The 21,820-nt window shown below is 38.6% G+C and overlaps 1 protein-coding gene across 5 annotated transcripts in view; it reads right to left on the reverse strand.

Annotated features, from left to right (window-relative positions):
* LOC125236250 (fatty acid synthase) overlaps nucleotides 1-21,820 on the reverse strand; it is a 111,206-nt gene that overhangs the window by 10,280 nt on the left and 79,106 nt on the right. For all 5 annotated transcript variants that reach the window (XM_048142936.1, XM_048142939.1, XM_048142940.1 and 2 more), the window contains 16 exons: nucleotides 19,370-19,479; nucleotides 15,622-15,812; nucleotides 15,046-15,215; nucleotides 14,366-14,629; nucleotides 13,788-14,199; nucleotides 13,255-13,698; nucleotides 12,317-12,487; nucleotides 11,794-11,924; nucleotides 11,106-11,256; nucleotides 10,763-10,934; nucleotides 10,302-10,414; nucleotides 9,705-9,866; nucleotides 9,075-9,203; nucleotides 8,681-8,760; nucleotides 1,040-1,195; nucleotides 483-734 (listed from right to left, as the gene is read on the reverse strand). In XM_048142936.1, the coding sequence (XP_047998893.1) occupies nucleotides 483-734; nucleotides 1,040-1,195; nucleotides 8,681-8,760; nucleotides 9,075-9,203; nucleotides 9,705-9,866; nucleotides 10,302-10,414; nucleotides 10,763-10,934; nucleotides 11,106-11,256; nucleotides 11,794-11,924; nucleotides 12,317-12,487; nucleotides 13,255-13,698; nucleotides 13,788-14,199; nucleotides 14,366-14,629; nucleotides 15,046-15,215; nucleotides 15,622-15,812; nucleotides 19,370-19,479 (3,108 nt within the window). The remainder of the gene's footprint in view (nucleotides 1-482; nucleotides 735-1,039; nucleotides 1,196-8,680; nucleotides 8,761-9,074; nucleotides 9,204-9,704; nucleotides 9,867-10,301; nucleotides 10,415-10,762; nucleotides 10,935-11,105; nucleotides 11,257-11,793; nucleotides 11,925-12,316; nucleotides 12,488-13,254; nucleotides 13,699-13,787; nucleotides 14,200-14,365; nucleotides 14,630-15,045; nucleotides 15,216-15,621; nucleotides 15,813-19,369; nucleotides 19,480-21,820) is intronic.

Raw genomic sequence — 21,820 nt, forward strand, 5'->3', positions numbered from 1 at the left:
ACTTATTTGATGTAAGTATACTAAGTATGTTTTAGATTTCTGATTTTCTTTTTCTGTTCTTTTGTTTTCAATGCACCGCCTACAATCTTCTCTGCTTTGCCTTAAGGTTGACTGGTAGAGAATGCCTCATGGCATTAAGTTCGCCTTTTGTACATTAAGTTTGTCTTTTGTGCAATAAAGTTTAAATAAATAAATAAATAAATAAGGCGAATGTAAACACGATCAAAGGGATGTCTTTTACATAGCACTTCACTCCCTTAATGATGCTACTTGATAGCTTGTAATTATAACATTTGAGATTCTTAGTGGTTTTTATATTGTCATAGAGGTAATCGGTACAAAAGTTGCAAAATAAGCAATGTTAAAATACTATTAAAATTACCAAACATAAAAAAAGGAAAAACATAGTGTGAGGATTGAAACATTAACAACACAAGGGAAACGCAGGTATAGAAATGATAAAAATAGAAGATAATACTTACTTCAATTCTGGGCATAGTTTCTTCGTCAATTTATCCAGATGCATCGTCGCCAAGGCTTTAGGCGCGAACGAAGTCTTGAAAGTCTCCGGGGTCTGATTTTGGAAGATAGAATCCTTGAGCACGACGGCAAGATTGAAGACTGCTTGCACGGGTCCCATTTTCAACGCCATTTTGAGCATCTCTTCGCAACCAGCTTCGGTGGTGACGTCGTGGGTTGAGATTTGGATGTCTGCTCCGTATCCTGCCCATGCGCTGATGGAAAGAGATAGCCATAGGATAAGTAAACGTGCTGTTCGCACTTCATGATTAGTCTAAAGTACCAAGGGTTTTAAAGGCCAAAGTCAAAGCTATACTCGAATCGGACTAATGAGATGTCAGGACGTCATCCGTGTAAATATGATATCAGAGGCCCAACAGTGAATACAATCGAATGTTTACAGTTGATTTTAATAGGGTTTTATAAAAAAAACAACGGCTCTTCTCTTTTGATCGTTGCTAAAGTTCAAATATCAACGTCTTTTGGTTGATGATAAGGATGACTGAAGAAGATGACCTACCGAAGTCTGGAAGCCTGGTAGCCGTTGGTAATGCCACGGCGTGAGGTCAGCAGCACCTTCCTAGCCTTACGCATGATGAGCCAGTCAGCCAGCTCAAGACCGAAGCCTCCGAGGCCTCCGATGATCACGTATACCTTCTCTGCATCGCACATGTATCTGAAAACAAACTTCCGGTAAGCTTTTCGTCTACTTATTGGCTTGGAATGAATTCCAGGGAACATACAATTCTGTATTTGTCATTATTAAATCATTTATCCCCTACCCAATTAGAATTTGCAATAAATTTTATTCATTTAAAAATAATGTCCACTCGTCCAGTAAACGAGTGGACATTATTTTTGATCTTTATGCCTGTCCGCTGGTTTACCCTTGAATCGCCGACAGACACTTGTTCGAATATTATTTCAAAGACAACGTTTCAAATAATTTCATTTCATCGACAGTTCATATCGTAGAACAATCGACACAAGTAAAATTAAACCGTAGACTTTTACTTCGTAGATAAGTTATTCCGAGTATACTTTATATCGTGGTGTTTCATTTCGTGTTTTTTCATTTCATTTTGTTTTACATTAAATACAATTCATTACGAATAATATTATTTCAATTATGATTTCATCTAAAATTTTACAATTTATAAACTGTTTGTTTAGTCACAGTTCTAATCTAACCTAAACCTACTTTAAAAACGGTTCGTTGTTGTGTAGGGTCGCAGTTTTAACCTAACCTAAACTTACTCTGCAAGTCGTTTGTTTTTGTGTTGTAACAGAACAAGCGTCTATGACGAGGAAATGGACTCGTTATTACATATAAAACTTACGGCGAATCAACTTTTCCTTGACCAACTTTTTGGTGCATATTTCCTTCGGGATTTCATTGAATATTTTAACAAATAATATCTTTGATGGTTTATCACATGTTTAGTCACGTCTTCACTCATAAAATTCACTATTATTTGATGCAAAACAGGTTGGAAAAACGTATTTATCAACAAACTACGTTCGCATGGGCGAAGTACTGACACTGACAGTTGTCAACTGCGTAACGTTCCGATATTATGTCTGGATTTCATTTACAAGTCAAAGAAATAATAATGACTAATATTGGTTATTATGCTTCCTGAGTATATCATTCAATGTAACATTTAGTAACAGATAAAATATTTCATTGCGAAATTACTTACAAAATAAATAAGAATGTTCCACAAAATAATATTTACGTAAAAATATTTGCGAATCGCTCCACTATTGGACTACATAGGTATCAATATCAATAGCTCTGTCTCTCTCTAAAACACGTGTACTCGGCACGTGTTGATAAGCAAACATCCGTGTGTTAATCGTGAACTCTAATGCATAGGGCATAAGACTTAGTAAACAAAGCACACGATTGAGTAGCCATCTTGTCGGAAGTCGGATGTCAGAAGTCGGAAGTCCGATGTCAGAAGTCGGAAGTCGAATGTCAGAAGTCGGAAGTCCGATGTCAGAAGTCGGAAGTCGGAGATAGAATCTATAAAAGGGTCGGAGCGAGCCGACGCGCGTGATTCTTACAATATCCACAAGACTAACAGTGTCTCTGGCTTTCGTGTGTTATACTGGTGAGTGAAGTTGTTCTGCTATCGTTTCTCTGTTTGTTTTTACTTGGAAATTATTCTAAGTGATTGTAAACTTTGAAATTGTGTCTTTGTTTGATTGTGCGGGGACAATATCGTCGTACAGTTGAATTTGGACCTGTGGTGGAATTGCTTTACTGTCAGTTGTGGGGTTAATTTAGTGTTCTATTTATAGTGTAGTGTTACATTTAAATTGTTGTGTATAGTGAAGTTTTCTGTGCTTTGTTTCATGAGTGCCGTCAAGCAATACAAAGACTGGGTCGATGTATGGCTGGTGCTTGGAGATAAGTCTGTGTTTGGTTTTGTAGGGAGTAATTCTTGCAAAACTAAGCTTAGATTATAGCACGTAAAGGAAACTTCACTCGTTTGTTTAGTTGGTCAGTAAAATTGAATTTAGTAATTTTCTATGGGGTTATTTTGTGAAAGTTATAAGCCAGATCATTGTTTGTGACAGACTGTTGTCCGGCTAGGCGCTTCTTCCCTTACGGTGTCAAATAAGAGGCGTTTAGGGGTCTTTTTGTTCCAAGTGGAGGGCTTGGACGCTTTTCTATACTTACAAAAGCGTATTTTCTCACCGGTCTCAAAGAGTCCAACTGTTAGATGGAAGTGAGGACTTTCCCGATTGACGAAAGACATTAGGAGTAATCCTTGCTCACTGAAGTCGGCAGTATTTGAGGCTGGGGTCCTATATATATTTATATTTATTTACTCGGTGCTCTAGTCCATGCTGGCGTTGGTCGCTGGGGATTTCGGTTGTGATCGATCCACATCTAAGTAAAGTTGATCGCAGCTGGGTCTCTCATGTGGCTGGTACTGGTGTGTCCTAGAATACTGGATATATACACGGATAGGGCGATCTACTCTCTGCTACCCTAGCCCGCGGGCAAAAGCAGAGGGGGGGATCAGAACTCAAGCCTATAGGTTGCCTATCTCAGCTTCGCTGGCTGAACTGTACAGCTTATGGTAGGGATACACTTGTGCATATTCTGAACATTAGATCTATGGTAAGTGATGGTCTGTGTTTCAGATATGCTAGAGTAGGGAAAACGATAGGACTAGGGTAAAGTCACACACTATTTCTATGAAAGTAGAGTTCTTTTATGATTGGTCTTAAATTATAATTGGTCAACGTGTATTGTGGAGAAATAATTTAACTACTACTATTTATATGGTTTTCATGGACTTTAAATGTGGTGTTTACTATCTTAAAATATGTGGTAAAACTGGTAATTTTTAAAAACTCTTATTACTTAATTTATTTGAGTGAAATTAATAATTGTGGTAGCAATTTCTGATTTTTCGGTGTGGCTGCGGGACACTTAGTGTTGCTAACTGGTTTTTCAAGGTAAATTCTATCAAGTTGGTTAGGGAAACAAACTATTCTTTGGAATAAAAAGCATAGGTTTGTTATAGGGCCCAGTGGCATGCGAGCGCCGTCCACTGATGGAAAGTCAAAAGCTTAGAAAAGTTCGTAGACTTAGTTCTTATAAAAGTTAGCAACTGCTCGGTGTTTCGATAAAACATTAGAAAGATCGAGAAGTTATGGTTTATTAGCAGTATTGGGGAAAGGGGGGTTTAGCTAGGGAAAAGAAACAAAATAAAAAAGGGGTTAGTTCGTAGATAGATAGCCCTTCAGGCTTACTCGCTTAGGATCCTGATAAAGTGGTTTGATCAGGTCAGGGGTCCCATACCGTATCGCAAGCCCTTGCCCAAGCCGGGACCACTAATAAGGCGTAGCGGATGATTACCAAAATATTTTTAAATATTTATTTCATGTATGTTTCACTCACTAACTTTTATTCTAAAATTTCTTCATCACGACATTAATTTTCTCACATATAACTTTCTAGGCCTAAATCTGATAAAATACTCTTCTATAACACTATATTATTATGCTACAATAACCTTTATTCTTCTTTAAAATATAAATAAATAAAATTTTAAAAAATTAGTCAAAAATACAGCTGATACTCATTAAAGGATCTAAGTTATCACGGTTCACATCGAAGGGTTCTACTTATTCACGCTAGACGATCACAAGGCCAAATTTAAGGGGTATATTTAAAGGGGGGTTAGCTATAATGTTGGTTAGTCAAGTAAGTAAGTAGATAAGTAAGGTGAGCGGAGGTTTAGTTACAGTGTGATCACAGTTCTAACCTAACCTAAACCTACTCTGTAAACTGTTTGTTTTTGTCTGTGGTCACAGTTCTAACCTAACCTAAACCTACTATATGTATAAACCGTTCGTTGATGTGTAGGGTCGCAATTCTAACCTAACCTAAACCTACTCTGCAATACGTTTGCTTCTGTGTAAATCACAGGTCGAACCTAACCTAAACCTACTCTGTAAACTATTTGTTTCTGTGTGGTCACAGTTCTAACCTAACCTAAACCTACTCTGTAAGCTGGTCGTTTTTGTGTGTGGTTTAAAAGCTATTCGTTGTCGTGTAGGTCGCAGTTCTAACCTAACCTAAACCTAACCTAACCTAACCTAAACAAGTGGAAAGCTGGAAGGAATTTTGTAAAAAACAGGATAAGGAAGGATTATGGGAAGGAATTTACAGGGTAATAGGAAGAGTCACAAAAAGAGAGGAAGATATGCCACTAGAAAAGAATGGTGAAACCCTTAGTGCAAAAGAATCGGTTAAACTACTGGGAGAGACCTTTTATCCGAAGGACTCACCAGGCAGTGACAATGACTATCATAGGCACATTAGGCAAGCAGCAGCCAAAGTAAACGCCAGTGACCAAATTGATATTTGCGAACCGCCATTTACAATGGCAGAACTAAAATGGGCAACAGAATCATTCAACCCGAAAAAGGCACCAGGAGCGGACGGACACACCTCGGACGTTTGTGGCCACGCTATCCAGACAGACCCAGAAATATTCCTTGTCCTCCTAAACAAATGTTTACAATACAGCTATTTCCCTAAAACCTGGAAAGAGGCCACCGTAGTAGTGCTGAGAAAACCGGGTAAGGACAACTACGCAGCCCCCAAGTCATACAGACCCATTGGGCTGCTCCCGATCATGGGTAAAATATACGAAAAAATGATCGTAGGTAGGCTGAAATACTACCTGATACCAAAAACAAGCCCCCGCCAGTACGGTTTTATGCCCCAGCGTAGCACCGAGGACTCGCTCTATACACTGATCCAGTACATCCGGAACAAACTAGACAGAAAGAAAATAGTCACGTTGATATCACTGGATATAGAGGGAGCCTTCGACGGCGCCTGGTGGCCCGCGATTAAAATCAGAATGGCAGAGGAGGGGTGTCCCACGATTCTGAGAAAAGTAATGGACAGTTATCTGAGCGAAAGGAAAGTTACAGTGAGGTACTCAGGAGAGGAATTCAGTCTCGAAACCAATAAAGGCTGCGTACAAGGATCCATTGCTGGGCCCATATTATGGAATCTACTGCTGGACCCACTACTTAAAAACCTTGATAGTAGAGGCGACTACTGCCAGGCATTTGCAGACGATGTCGTGCTGGTGGTCGATGGTGATTCCGCATTGGAGATAGAAACCAAAGCAAATGCTGCCCTCGAACATGCTCGGGAATGGGGTGTCAGAAACAAACTCAATTTTGCACCTCACAAAACGAACGCAATGACTATAACACGCAAGTTAAAATTTGACACCCCACGACTTAGCATGGGCGGAATTGCGATTGCGGAGGTTCAAGAACTAAAAATGCTCGGACTCACCATTGATAGTAAGCTGACATTCAACAGCCACGTCTCAAATGTCTGCCGAAAAGCAGTGGACATCCATAAAAGACTATCCAGAGCAGCTAAAGCAAGCTGGGGCCTCCACCCAGAAGTGCTTCGTACAATTTACGTTGCCGCGATTGAACCAATTATCCTTTATGCGGCCAGCGCATGGGCACCAGCAACCAATAAACTTGGCATAATAAAACAACTTGGAACCGTTCAGCGTGGGATCGCACTGAAGCTTTGCAAGGCGTACCGCACAGTTTCCCTAAACTCGGCTCTTATCCTGGCAGGGGTGCTCCCTCTAGACCTCCGAGTCCGAGAGGCAGCTTCATTATACGAGGCTAAGAAGGGAGTACCACCGTCGGTCCTAGCAGATCGGGAGGTGGAACAAATGCTACCAGCAGCAGAAATGCCCCACCCTGCAGAACGCAAAGACCTAAAGGTTGTACGTCTGGAAACCCAAGAAGATGTAGATCAAAATAGTGGGTATGAAACTCGCATATTCACTGACGGAAGCAAGATTGCGGGTAAAGTTGGAGCCTCGTTATCAATATGGAATGGCGAAATCGAGACGAAAACCCGCAAACTTGCTCTGTCTAGCTACTGCACGGTTTACCAGGCGGAACTACTTGCGTTACGCGAAGCAACCACGGAAGCAAGGAAGCACAAAAATAAAACTTTTGGAATCTACAGCGACTCTATGGCAGCGTTACAAACAATCCAGAATCATCATTGCCTCCATCCCCTTGTAGTCGAAGCCAGGAAAAATATTACAGCCACCTTCAAACAAGGCAAAACAATCGTCCTACATTGGATAAAGGCGCATGCGGGACTGGAGGGAAATGAACGAGCGGACGAATTAGCAAAGCAAGCCGCTGTCGACTCCAAAAGAAAGGCAAACTACGACCAGTGTCCGATTTCATTCGTCAAACGAAGCATTCGTATGGCAACGCTTGACGAATGGAACCAGAGGTACAAAACTGGCGAAACCGCATCAGTAACAAAACTGTTTTTCCCGGACGCAATCGCCGCATACAAACTGACGAGGAAAATGAAAATTGACTTCTATAGCACTCAACTACTAACAGGGCACGGTGGATTCTCTGAGTACTTGAATCGCTTTAAGTGCAAAGAGAGTTCATCGTGCGCCTGTGACCCCGAGGAAAAGGAGTCAGTCCGTCACGTCCTGTTGGAATGCCCAATTCACGCCAAGGAGCGGTTTGAATTGGAGCAGACCCTTGATGTGAAATTGGACGAGGAAAGCATAAGCAACATTATGCAAGGAAGAGACACAGAAAAGTTTTTGATGTATTGTACAAACATTGTAAAGGTAGTAGCAAAGAGGAACAAGACGTAATAGGCAAATTATGTTTAGGCAATATATTCAGTATAATGTTATAAACATATGGAATTTATGTAAAACAAGTAAAATAGATTAAGGACATCATCAAATAAAAACAGTGTTTAGTTACATTATTACCCTAGAATAAAATAAGTATAGACGCATAGATAGTTGGGAGTCCCACCCAAACCAAGAAGTAAAAGATATGATGTATGACAGAAAGAACAGTATGAAGAATGACAGTGCGAGAGGCATAAAAGCGAGAAATTGAATGAATGCGGTAGAAAACACAAAACATGTAAACATAGACTCCGATTATGTTGGAGGAGTAGCATTAAAAAAAAAAAAAACCTAACCTAAACTTACTCTGTAAACTGGTCGTTTTTGTGTGTGGTCACAGTTCTAACCTAACCTAAACCTACTTTAAAACCCGTTCATCGTGTTGTAGCATCGCAGTTCTAACCTAACCTAAACCTACTGGTACTCTAATATAGGATTAAAGCCAATGGTCATAGTCTAATTATGGACGTATGTGATGTGCCACGATAAAATCGACAATTTGAAGTTTCCTAGAATAAAACATCCATAAATGTGTAGTACGGCAAATGAGAAAGTTTTGTAATAATACGTCGACTAAATGAATTGCGATGTTTTGTAGTTCTGCTATTTGAAGTACTTTGAAATGAATCAGCGATGAAGAAATATTAGTTGAATAGTATTTATTAAAACTAAGAAAATTTCAAATAAATAGTAGTTGAAACCAAATTACTCGAAACAATTTTACTCGAACTAAACTTTCGATGATTTGTTGTCGATGAAATGATATTCGATGAAAAGTTTGTCGGCGAAACAAGGGTACACCCTGTCCGCTATTTGTTGACTATGGCGTGCTTGTTTTTAAAAATGTAATGGATTAATGGATATAAAAAAAATTCGGGTGACTGTTGATATACTCTGCTTCTTACCTTGGCACAGCGTCAACGAGCAAGGGCGCTGGTTTCACGGGCCTGTGGCTTCGTTCATCTTCTCGTACCTTCACTATGACCTGTATCCAGGATAAATAGAACAACCGTTAGTATACATACCAAATGAAAAAAAAACTGAGACCAGTATATTTTTCTTCAACATTTATTGAAAGAGACGTGACTGTCAGAATTAATCTATCAGACAGACGCACTTCTAGTTGAAGTTTAGAATCTTATGAAAGAGAGAAAATCAGAAATATGTCTTTCTGTGTTTAACAAGAAACAATCTTCTATTTTAGAAAGACTAAAGCAATAAAGCGATAAAAACATTTTAAGTCACGAGAATAGGACAATAGTAAGGCCATTAAATAAAATTGCTCATATAAATGTGTACCTTGCCAATATGTTTGCCAGCGGCCATGTAACGGAAGGCAGTCTCGATCTCGTGCTTCTCAAATGTGCAGTATGTCAACGGACGTACTGCTCCGCTCTCAATACCGGCAATGAGGAGGTCTTGCAGTTTCTGTAACAAAACACTAGATTTAGTACAAAATTACTTGAAATGCTTTGGTAAGTTAGATTACCTTTTAAACCGTATTAAAATTATGTAAGAAACATAAGTGAAAGGACCATCAATACCAAAAATATAAATTACTTTAAAGGTAAGTGATAACGGTATGAACATATATTACGTAAAAAAAAATACGAATAAAGCAATGGTAAAATTCTTATTGTGTTTTGATTGGTGACTTTGTTTGTATAGTAGTAGTAGGTATGTTAAAGACCCTTTTATTGTTAAAGATATTAGAAAAACAATACTTATTATTGACGTAAATTATGAAGCTAAAGCAACATAAGAAGCAAATTAAACAAATTAGGAACTATGTGACGGTAAAATTGTCATGTTAATTTAATTTTTGACTATCATAGTAACATCAGATGAAATAATCATTTTATTTAAATAAAAATAACAAAAGCTAATATCGAGGTAAATGATGAAGCTAAAGCTACAGAAGTTACTAACCCTCCTGAACTCGAAGCTCTGGTCGAAGATGTAATCCAACATGATGCCGTGGAAGGAAGTCTCCTTCAGGAAGAAGTACATGCCGATGGGAGTGTTCTGGCTGATGTCGAACTTGCCGATCTCGAGGAACCGACCACGGTAGCCGAGGCAACGTACTGAGGCCTGGAGGAAAGAATAATGTCATCATTTGGTTTACAAAAAGGTATGTGTATAAAAAGATCACACAAGATCTAGTCAATTTAAAGTATTCAAAACACCTATATCTGCATAAAATAAATGTAACTGGGTACCAAAAATGTCCCAAAGCTGATTGTGGTAGGTGAAGATTTCAAGGGTATCTTCGATATGGTGTTCGCGACAGTTGAAGACTTTTTTTGACGCAAAAACATTTAAGTCCTTTTATAGAGGATAGGATTGATCGACTTGGACTACTGGTCCCATTGACATTTTTCAGGGTCAAAGTATTTGTTTAAAAGTTTTCTAATCAGTACACGATACTGAATATTTGAAATATTTGTCTTTGAACAACTAGTTTAGTTACCCCATGTAATACCAATAAAGTACTTTCACAGGGAATAAACTGTCGTCGACTCTTACCTGCAGTTTTTCATCAGCCAAAGAATTGAGAACCATGTCGACACCCTTGCCGTTGGTCTCTCGTCGGATCATGTCTTCGAAGGACGTGTCACGGGAGTTTCCAATATGGCTATCTGTATAAAAAAAGATAAATAATAACAATTTCTAAAATTGTGTGATATAGGTTATCCTGTAGGTTATTTAGATCAAGAAAGCAAAAAGTAAAGTACTTTAATATGCTAATGATCGATCTAGTGAAGGATTCTGATTCTGATTATCAAGATCAAGAGCGTCTCAATGGACTCAGTTCACGTAGTCGATGGCCAAGGGGGGTTGGGAGCACACATTTAGAAATTTCATTATCTTGGAGTTGACTTTCATCTTGTTTTATCATTAATTCATCATCTTAAGTGACTCTATCTTCACTCATTTAATCTTTTCGACTGTGATTGGGATCGTTTTGAGCAGCATTGTAGTCCTACCTTTAAGTTGAGGGAACAGCTTCTTAATAAACGCCCTCTTCTCAGCAGTTCCGACGGTGGTGAAGACCTCGCAGCCATTGTGGAGTGCCACGCTGATGGCGGCCTGGCCTACGCCTCCAGAGCCGGCGTGGATGAGGATGGATTCACCAGGTTGGATCTGTCCGACCATGACCTAGGACAACAAAGGTTGTGTATGGTTAGTAGTTCAGTTATGATTAATGGTTTGACTTCTGGATCTTCGGGTCCGTAGACAAGGCGAGCGAAATATTTCACATTTTACTGTTTTAACTAATTTCAATATATGTATCAAATGTGGTTTTTAGTATCAAACAATGAGACTCACCATAGCATAATATACAGTTCCGTAAGCGACCGGCACAGTGGCGGCCTCTTCAAAGGTCCAGTCATCAGGTATGCTCCACATCAGCGCTCTATCACCTTCCACCAAGTTCGCCATACCGCTGTTCTTCACCATAGCCATGACACGAGAACCACTGTGAAATATCAAGATATAAATAGGCAGTTGTTTCAAGCTAGTGTGTTGGCTAGGTCACGAAATATAGCATTGGGACGGCCGTGTCGGAAAATTGTATGTCAAACAAATCCAAAGAAAGAGTGCCAATGAAGTTCCACTAAAATGTATACGAAAATTACAAATAACTAAAAGGCCTCCCAAAGAATAGGTAATCAGCTAACATGCTATTTTAACAATCTGCGCGCTGTAGAGAAGCAAACTCTATAGCTAACGTGCTTCAATGAACCAACAAAATAGCGAAATATGTTAAGCTATCATGAACAACGTTTTAAGAATTTAAAAATTTTACGCTTTAAACTTGATCAGTTTAGTATCCACTACCAAACTTTGACCAAGCACTGTCAAGTTACGGAGGTCTAGCAATGAACGGCAGAGAAGTATCCAAAATTGAGAATGTTTTCATGGAAAATTCTCAGTATTGTTCTTTTCCAGTAATTTACGGAAATTTTGAGAATATTCTGCAACTTTTACATTGCTACGGAGGTTGTATTCTTACTTGCTAGTTCTCCCGACGACCTCGAACCCTTGTACGCACTCCTGCGCAAGCCTGCCTCGGGCCACAGCGTCGACCGTCACGCGCCCAGTGGCTGTCATGATGTCACGGAAGTTCAACGCTGCGCAGTATACCTGGATAGGGACAACAATTTCAAATGGTTTTTGACGCCTGTCACTTTGCTGATGTGTATGCTGAGAGGAGCAAAAGTGCTCACGAAAGTTAAGAGAGAGAGAGAAGACTAACAGTCTGTCCTATTTCGTTCTCAAGATAAACTAGCTGTAATTCAGCCCGGTTGGCATACATTTTCTAAATAGGTACATAGGTATAGAAGTATAGGGACCCATCCAAGGTTTTTTTTTGTTATAATTAAATTGCATTGCTACAAAGTATGGAAGTAAATAAACGCCATAAACATCAAATTGCTTTATATCTATACTTTAAGTCCTTAAAAACTAACCCTGCTTACATATGATGTCTGAACTCTCCTCTAATTTAACGGCTATTTGATTCAGTAGACACTTACGTGAAGCAAAATTCTTTCATTGTCCTTAAACACGGTATCATGCTTCAGTGGCCCCTCGAGCCATCGCAGCGAGGATAAGTCTCCAATAGTGAGGGTGTTCACGAAGGCATGTTCAGCTCGGGTCGTCTCCAAGTCTCCTAAGAGCAAGTGGCGGTATGTGCCCCATTGACCCTGGACAACAAACAATTGAATGCTACGTTTAATGATTGGATCTGGGCAAATGTTTATAAGATAAAGTGGAGTAAAACAAATACCGGAGACTAACACTTTTAAGAAATCCTTATACCTACTGTTGTATTTGCCCGGGGTATAAATAAAATCCCACCTGACCGTGAGGATGATACTTATGTAGACGAAGATAATGATAACCTAACCACAAAATTAAAATTTTGAAAAAACCCCCGACTGCGACATAGTAGACCGATTTTCATGAAACATGGCTAAGAACACTCCCGACTAACTCAGCTTTCAGACAAAAAAAACTAAATCTAAACCGGTTCATCCGTTCGGGAGCTACGATGCCACAGACAGACACACACACAGACAGACAGACAGACAGACAGACAGACAGACAGACAGACAGACAGACAGACAGACAGACAGACAGACGGACAGACAGACAGACACATGAAACTTATAACATCCCTCCGTTTTTGCGTCGGGGGTTAAAAATAAAGTTACAATTGTACAGCGAAATAAGTAAAGTAAAAAAAAGAAAAAAAAAATAAGTAAATAATTGTAAAGTGAAATAGTAGATAAAGAAAACAGAAAAATGGTCACTGTAGGTGTGAAAGCTTGGTAGCAAAAGTAACATATGTTTTACAGTGACTGGGCTTTTCACAGAAAAAAACCATTTCATCAACAAGTAATGAAAAAAATTTAAAATAAAGGATTATAATCCTTACTAAAATTAACAAAGAAAAGTTGTTAACACTTACATCTTGGTAAATATTTATAGCCATATCCTTATCCAACTGCTCTTCATACAGCTCCAAGTCCGAATTGAACTCTGGAGCTGAAGGATCAGAAATCAATAAGCCGTAAACAATTTCACCACCCGGCTCTCTCCTCAAGCAGTTAACCAAACCAAGAAGACCGTTGATATGCTCATTTTGACCGTAAAGGACCACTTTCTGGCCTTCTTTGAGTTCCTCTTTGACTTGCTCGATCCAGGAGTAAGTGTCATCAGCAGCGAGGATCTTGATGAATTTGGCTGGTTTGGCGCCGACTCTCTTTCTGAACAGGACCAGGTATTCGCAGCCGGTATCGTGGATGGAGATAATGTCATATTTCTCGGCGTATTCCTTGGGGTTGGGACGTTCCTTTTCGCGGCTGATGATGAAGCATTTGTCTCTTAGAGTTGAAGAGGCTTGTTGAAGGGTCTGTGAACAGAAGTAAAAAAGTCAGGTACTTACAGAAAAATAAATATATTATTATATTGGCTTCTAGAGTCAGCGTTAAATTTACTCACGTCAGGCCTCGACAAAAGGTTAGCTCCTACAAACAGCACCGTGTTCGTTTCTCCTGAAATCTTCTTATTCTCAACAGTAATGTTGCTTGGCATCTCCAAAGTTTCTTCAGAAATAACCAGCAGTTCCGCTTGCATTAGCGGCATGTCACCAAGGACATCAGCAACTAGCGTGATTAAGGGTTCCAAGCTGTTATTCTTGTACTCTTCATCGACCAACTCAATGCTCTTTACTTTGAAGGTCTGAATGTTTTCAAGGATAATTTGGATGTCGGCTCTTAAGATGTCTTCAACCTTCATCTTGCTCTTGCCGAAGTTGGGGACAAACTCATACCTCTCAAGGACAGGTACTCCAAGTGGTATCCTCTTAGAAATAGGAGTGGCGTGGAGGCCACGAATTTCTACACCACCAGACCTAAGGATAAAAAGTACAATTTATTAAATACGACTCCCAGGGCTCCTATTTGAGACTTAACTAGTCTGATTTATTTACTTTATTATACCTGACATTTGTCTAGTAGATCTAGCTTAAAAAATCTTCAGATATCTCAACATACACGTACAAATTATCTTTTACTGACCTGATGACTCCTACGTCGGGATACACTCGGACCTCGAACGATTGCCTAGTGGACTCAGGGTTCATGTTGGAAATAGCGTTGTAATGCATCGAAGCGTCAATAGAAAGCCTCTCAATCCTAGTAGGGACGAAAAGACCACGGGTGTCGTGTCCGATGATCTTCAGTTGGAGCATGCAGTCCATGAATGTTACCCAGTTGTTAACCCAGGCGAGACGGCCGCGGGTTCCTTCGATGTTGCAACCGATGACTCCTCGGAAGAGACCGCTGGAGAAATAATGACAAATCAGTTGTGTCTACTGTTAGGATCTACAGTATGTTCATTATGAAGTCCAAAATGTAGGTACATATACTCGTATGACTACTTGGCTAAGATAATAAAATACCTAATGTAATATACAATTAAACTCGTTATCATTTAGATTAAGGAAATGTGGTGTAGGAAATAGGGTATCGTCATGAATCGTCACATTCGTTTTTTTCACATTCGTGTCAGGTTCTTTAATTTATCCTATTTTAATTTCGTCATATTTGTCAGACGTAGTCTTTGTAGTGGTTTGTCTTTTTTCTTATTTCGGTTGTCTGTTATTTAGTCATCTTTTTTGCCATGTTCGCTATTACATTTTTGTAATTTTTATCAAGGTGTGCAATAAAGGGTATTTGTATTGTATTGATATTCTTACCTGTATTGGTATCCTCTAAGCCTAAGTTCCTTGTAGAAGTCCTTGGTCAGCATATGTTTGATGTTAGGACCGCTGAGTTCTGGCACCGCTGGTAAAACTCTGTAGTTCTGTCCTACGTCCTTCTGGGCGTAAATGCGGCCGGTTACGATAGATGCTCCACTTTCAACGATCTACAAAAATCAACATCATTTTTATATTGATTTTAATTTGAGGAATTTTCCTAAATAAAAGATTTGATGTTAGAATTAGAGGCTCGGGTGACAGGACGTGCTAAACAGAAAACAAAAGATAATGACTACTGAGCTCTAGAATTACTGCCCTTATGCAATGAAAACTCTTAGTAGCTTATAGAGGAACTTATGAAAATGAAATGAAAATGTAAAATTTTGTTTTTCAAGTAGGCATATTACAATGCGCATATGAACGTTAAATAAAGCTACATCGTCTCTAAACCTATGCTTCAGCCTCGAGAAGATTTTTAGGATACAGAGAGCCTTTCTAAAATTAAAACTTCTGCAAGAAAAAATAGGCGCAAAGAAATATTTTTCAAGTAGACTTTCAACTGCAGTAACTAACCTCAAAGTTACCACTGCCCTTCTGAATCATGATGATAAACTCCAAGTTTCCATCCTTCGGGATGTTAGTAGCTCTCTGGAACCGTACATTCTCGAAGACTACAGATACTTCGGTGAAGAGTTCTCCCATCATCATACCGAGGGTCTCCCATACCAGGACGAGGTAGCCAGTCGCGGGGTACAGGTTTCGTCCTGGAAGAGATAATGAATTCACTAGGATGTCCATATTTTATGAAGAGACTAGCGACAATCACGCGTCAATCACTCGTAAACTAGCGTAAATCAGTACTGCTACTTGTCAATAGATGTTGCAACGAACGAAGAATCTAATGCTGACCAATTTTTAGCTAATATTACAATAGTAAAAATCAGTATTCTGTTTTCAATTCCTTCTGATTGTAGTATAAGTTGTAAACGGTTCTAATATTAATTTTTTGACAAACGAGACACTGTGACACCTAGTATCGAGTAGTGGTACTGATAATTCACGCTATCTGATGGTTGATTGACGCGTGATTGTCGATAGATGTCACTGTAACTATGCCTATACAAATAACTCGCATTTACTGATGTATTACAAATAACTCGCATTTACAACTTTTCCCTTACTTATTTCTCTATGAACGTAAAACTTAGTAACTAAGTACGAAAAATTCATATTATACAAGTTGGTAATGTACAAGTTGCAGAAAATCCTCAAAATTTTCGTAAATTACTGGAACATCCGGAAAAAGAAAAAATGTCTTTTAGATTAAGAATGTATTACGCAATTATTACGACCGGTCTGGCGCAGTCGGTAGTGACCCTGCCTGCTGCGCCGCTGTCCCGGGTTCGAATCCCGGTAAGGGCATTTATTTGTGTGATGAGCACAGATATTTGTTCCTGAGTCATGGATGTTTTCTATGTATATAAGTATTTATATATTATATATATCGTTGTCTGAGTACCCACAACACAAGCCTTCTTGAGCTTACCGTGGGCCTCAGTCAATCTGTGTAAGAATGTCCTATAATATTTATTTATTTATTTATTTATTTATTTATTTATTTATTTATTTATTTATTTATTTATTTATTTATTTATTTATTTATTTATTTATTATTTATGATCTCAACACTCGACGATCTTTTCATTTGATTGATTTATCACTGGCATTTATAAACTCATGAAATCCAGTAGACATTAAGTATTCATCTTGGCAATAAATGGAAGAACAATACCGAGAATTTCTATGACAACAATCATAATTTTGGAAACTAGTGTGTACTTATAAAAACTTATTTAAACTGATACTCTCCATTAACAGTTACACGAACAAAGACTTAATTTTGGATCATAGTTGGAAGCCCGTTGGTTTCCATTCCACCTTGGTTTCCACGTACCTAAAACAGGTATTTGAACGCCTCACACCGCGCGCTTCATTAAACGGAGCGGACACCGAAATTGGAGCAGAAATACCGAATATACACCCTTTCATTCACGAAGTCGTAAGTATTTGTGAAATCTACTCTATAATAGTAGGAAAATACGAGTGGAAACGGGTGTATTCTTGAATGGAACATGTTCTAGAACTGTTCAAAGTTCAAATGAAACTCTGGCCGTAATAATTGAACTGGACCGCAACTAATCTGACTGGGAATTGAAATGGCTGCGACATCCATAGTGAAAACCTAAATTCAATTTGAATTCGTTAATTGTATTTCGGGTCATGTTTGATATGTCTACGTATGAGGTTAGTGTGAGTGTGAGCAAATTTATGCGGAAAACTATGTTGAAAATGCGCTAACCCTGCCAAAAAATATGGATTCAAAAGTAAAGGGACCTGCTTAAATATCATACTCTTGTGATGGCTCTAGAACATAGAGGAATAGGGTAGAGGAATATATTTGTAGGGACATCTAGCGACAATCACGCGTCAAATAGCGTACATTTTCAGTACTGCTACGCTACTTGTCAACAGATGTCGCGACGAACGAAGAGTCTAATGCTCACCAATTTTTAGCTAATATTACAATAGTATTAATCAGTATTCTGGTTTCAGTTCCTTTTGCTTGTAATATAAGTTATAAACTGTTCTCATATTAAATTTTTGGCAGGCGAGACACTGTTGACACCTAGTTTCGAGTAGTGGTACTGATAATTTACGCTATTCGACGCGTGATTGTCGCTAGATGTCACAACAAATAACCCGCATTTACTGATGCATGGAGTTCCCTTACTTGGACGTAGTTACGCAATAACGTTCCAATCCACATGAAATCGTCATTAAGTTTTAGACCTTGTATGAAAAACAAAAGTCTTTCATTTCAATGAAAATTTCAGACGGATTGGAACGTTATTGCGTAACTATGTCCACTTATTCCTCTATGATCTAGAAATAATATTGTGTCGGATATTTTACGGCCTTTTTGAGCGATATTATTCCCGGTGACTGTAGGTGTGGTTAGATATTAAATTAATTAAGCAAAAAAACTATTGATTTTATATTCGATACCATTCAGCTACATTACATTGGTACAAGTACATTGTATTATTAGAGGTACATTCAATCTTATAGAATGAAACTGAATGTTCGCCCTTGTTTATAATCTGTGCGTTTCCTTCGTAAATTAGAGGTTATGAAGCCTTCATTTTGTGAAATAAATCGGAAACAGCGTAGTGGTACTACAGTATTATTGCGTGGAAATGGACGGGTAATAGGTTCTACGAATCACTAGTGAATAATTCGAAATTAAGGGGTGTTGAGAACTACGGGCAGTTATGCTGTGGAAAGCTTTGTGTTGGAGGTTACATTTTATTTGTATTTTTCTCACTATACATACATATAGAACATTAATACAGTCAACAAATTCGAATCTTAGGCCACTGTAGAACCACGTCATATATTTGATCTGAAGTAAGTAGTTATTGTAGTAGTTTTGCTATTAGATGGTGTCACAGAACTTAATTTAGATAGAAGAAACAAATTCATATATTTGTATAGGGGCCGAGCGTGTCAAATTTTGTACTGAAGTTGATTCTTGCCTGTAATTTAAAATATGTCTCAGGCTCTTGATTGTTCATAATTTTTATGTTGTTGAAATTGAATATCACGTAACGAGGCATTTTTTATGTTTTGGTTGACTTCAACTTACAAAAATTGACGCCCGAAAGCTGCAAGCTGCGAGTAAAGACGGACAACTCAGTGGATTTCACTGAGTTCATTTGACACTAAGGGCTAAGTAGATACACTAAGCGTTTGCTTGATCTATGGTATATTTGACATCTGTGGATGGTGTGTTCAAATTACTGCACCCATGCAATCAAAACTGCACGAGGTCATTCGCTTAGCGAGGAACGGATGCATATGGAGGGACCTACTTAGTCTTCAACAGGATGACTAAATGTTAAAAGCCTCAGCATCCTCAGCGCTGGAAGTCGCCAGCAATATGCTGAGATTAGACCATTTCGTAGCACGTCTTTCTTGTTTATGTCTTCTTATTTGTAAACGTTTATTTTGTGTGTGTGTGTGTTAACGAATAAATGCATTCTATTCTATTCTATTCATTGAGGGAACGACTGTAGAAGATTTTTTGTACAGCCGCCATCAGATGTAACGAAACTGTCGCCGAGTGTTCTGAACAACTACGATATATCTCAATATCTCAACATCTGAACATGCACTCTTAACCATAAGAGGGGTATACAGATACTTGTGAGAGATTTTTACCTTTGCGATATATCTGATTAAGTAAATGTAAGAATCTCACCGTCTACAACGTGTCCAGCCATGTACTCGCTATCCTCATCCACAATTGACATCCTCACGGTTCGCTCTCCAGACTTCATCTTCTCTTGAGCCTTGTATGACGTCACGTACCTGTAGAATAAATATCTTTGGTTAATTATGTACCTTATTGTGTTTTTTTTTAAATAAAATTTCAATTCTGTATTCCCGGCCGAATATAATCTGGGTGTAGGTATTCAAGTCAAGAGTGATTAGGCTATTAACTGAACCAGTGAGCTACAACTTTGGCGTTGTCGTCACTTTCCACCAGGTGCGACTAAGGTACAGGCCAGTTTTTATTAAAAAAAAAAAAATAAGCTCATCGGGTGAGGACAGTTTGTCAATTTGAAGTATAAAAAAAAGTTAAATTTAACAGCATTTTTAAGATCTCTGTTAGAACCAAAGAGGATCGAGCATTATAGAGACTTACTGTCGAATTAAACATTCATACATAGACTGCCATCTCTCGACACAGGCTTAAAACTTTTGAACCTCAGTTTTGACAATGTGGCCCATATTCTTAGCTTGATACGTGTTAAAATGTCAAATAATAATATTAGCGACATTTAGCCGAGCGTTCCCCAAAGGTGTATCGCCATCTAGGTCACCGTACCTTTTTCGGTATGGTTTTGAGGTACGATTTTTGTGATTTTACCTGTCTATACGGAGTTACATATGTCTTTGCCTCATGAAATCGTTTTATTGAAGAACATTAAATGGCGCAGTCGGTAGGATATATATAAATACCAAAATATTTTGCCGTTCACGTTTTGCCTAAATTATTGTTATTAGATAATTTAGGCAAAACGTGGCTCAATTGAATTATCTTGTCTCTAATTCAGCAATCTGCTACGAAACGCATATGGCGTCAGGATTGCGATTCAACAGAGCAATGCCGCGTTTTGGTGCTTTGGAGAGAACTCATTTAGTCTAATTTACATTTAGATAGTGAATCAACGAATTTGTAACTTAGTGTGCGAATGTAACTAGGGACTGAATGGTGACATTATAATATTAGGTTTTAATCCTCATGATTAAATTAAAGTATCTTAGGTAAGGTACAGCGGAGAAAATCACGACTGGGGGGCAATTGTAACTGATCCAATTATTCCATTATTACACTATGATGAAGAGTTCTACATGTATCCACTACCATAAATAACCGGTGGTCACTCTATGTAATAGTGCAAACATTGTAAAACATAGAAAAAATGGTCCCGTTACAATGCCCCAGTTGAGATTTGACCCGCTGTACCTTGTAAATGAGTTAGTTTGTTTAAATGAACAAAATACAATAACTATAAACTCTGAGCCCCTAATGTAAAATTACTTTACCTATTCCTTTTCGTATTAATTTGTTTCTTAGATTACTAGTGTTTTCAAATTGCCATTACTTTTAATCCAGGACCATCGCCTTAACAGTTAGGGGTCACTATATCACTATTCACTAAGCCCGACCAGTTGTCATAAATATCATAGTGAGGTGCGGGAGTTACCCAGGGAGGAACATTGGGACCACCTATATAGAAAAGCTGCAGTTCTCTTTTCATTAAAGCTTACAACGTTTTTATTAGCGGACATCGGACATGTGCATAAAAAACCTTCTCTGAATCTACGTCAAAGCAAAAAAGTCATCAATACTCGTATTCGGTTCCATTGCGTGTGTTTCAATGTGTGAATGTGTATGTGTGCGCGACGGATCACCGGCAGCGATTTGTTTGCGGCGACTTGACGGATGTGCTGCGATTAATATTAGTCGCTCGTTATTAGTCGCGCACGCACCTACCGCACTCGTCCTCTTTATGATGTACGCGGCAAATGAACAGACGCATCCCTCGACTACAATCACGGCAGTCACACCAGATAGATTATCATACGAGTAAATCCCGTCTCCATCGAACGCAATGACTCACATCCCACAAAAAGTGTGTTAAAACTATGTCAACTCGATAAATCAGAAAAGGAATTGGTCCCAGACATATGATGATGTGACAATGCAGGCGAATGACGATGAGACACTAATATATGTACTTATCAAAAATTTCATACGAAAAATAGAGGCGTACCTCTGCCTGTGTTAGTTTATTCTCATCTTTAACTTTGAAATCGCGGTCTACCAATAGCTCCAAAACAAATATTGAATTCGTGCGGTCGGTAGAGACCCGGTCGTAGGGGTGAACTCCCGACTTGCTAGTTTTAATTAAAAGAAACTGACAGATTGGTTCGGTTTCTAAGACAGATACCAGACTGGTAACTTACTTTGGCTGAAGTTTGGCAGTAAAGAATTGAGCAATCTTTAAACTCTAGGACGATCTAGAAAAAAAAAATGTTTTTCTTTTGTGGAATTATGTAGTGAAAGCAACATAGTATCTACTATTTTGTAATAATATTTAATAAGTAATAACATAAATTGGAGTAGCCAAGGGCACAAATA

The sequence above is a fragment of the Leguminivora glycinivorella genome, chromosome 19 (assembly GCF_023078275.1).
Source record: "Leguminivora glycinivorella isolate SPB_JAAS2020 chromosome 19, LegGlyc_1.1, whole genome shotgun sequence".
Lineage (NCBI taxonomy): Eukaryota > Metazoa > Arthropoda > Insecta > Lepidoptera > Tortricidae > Leguminivora > Leguminivora glycinivorella.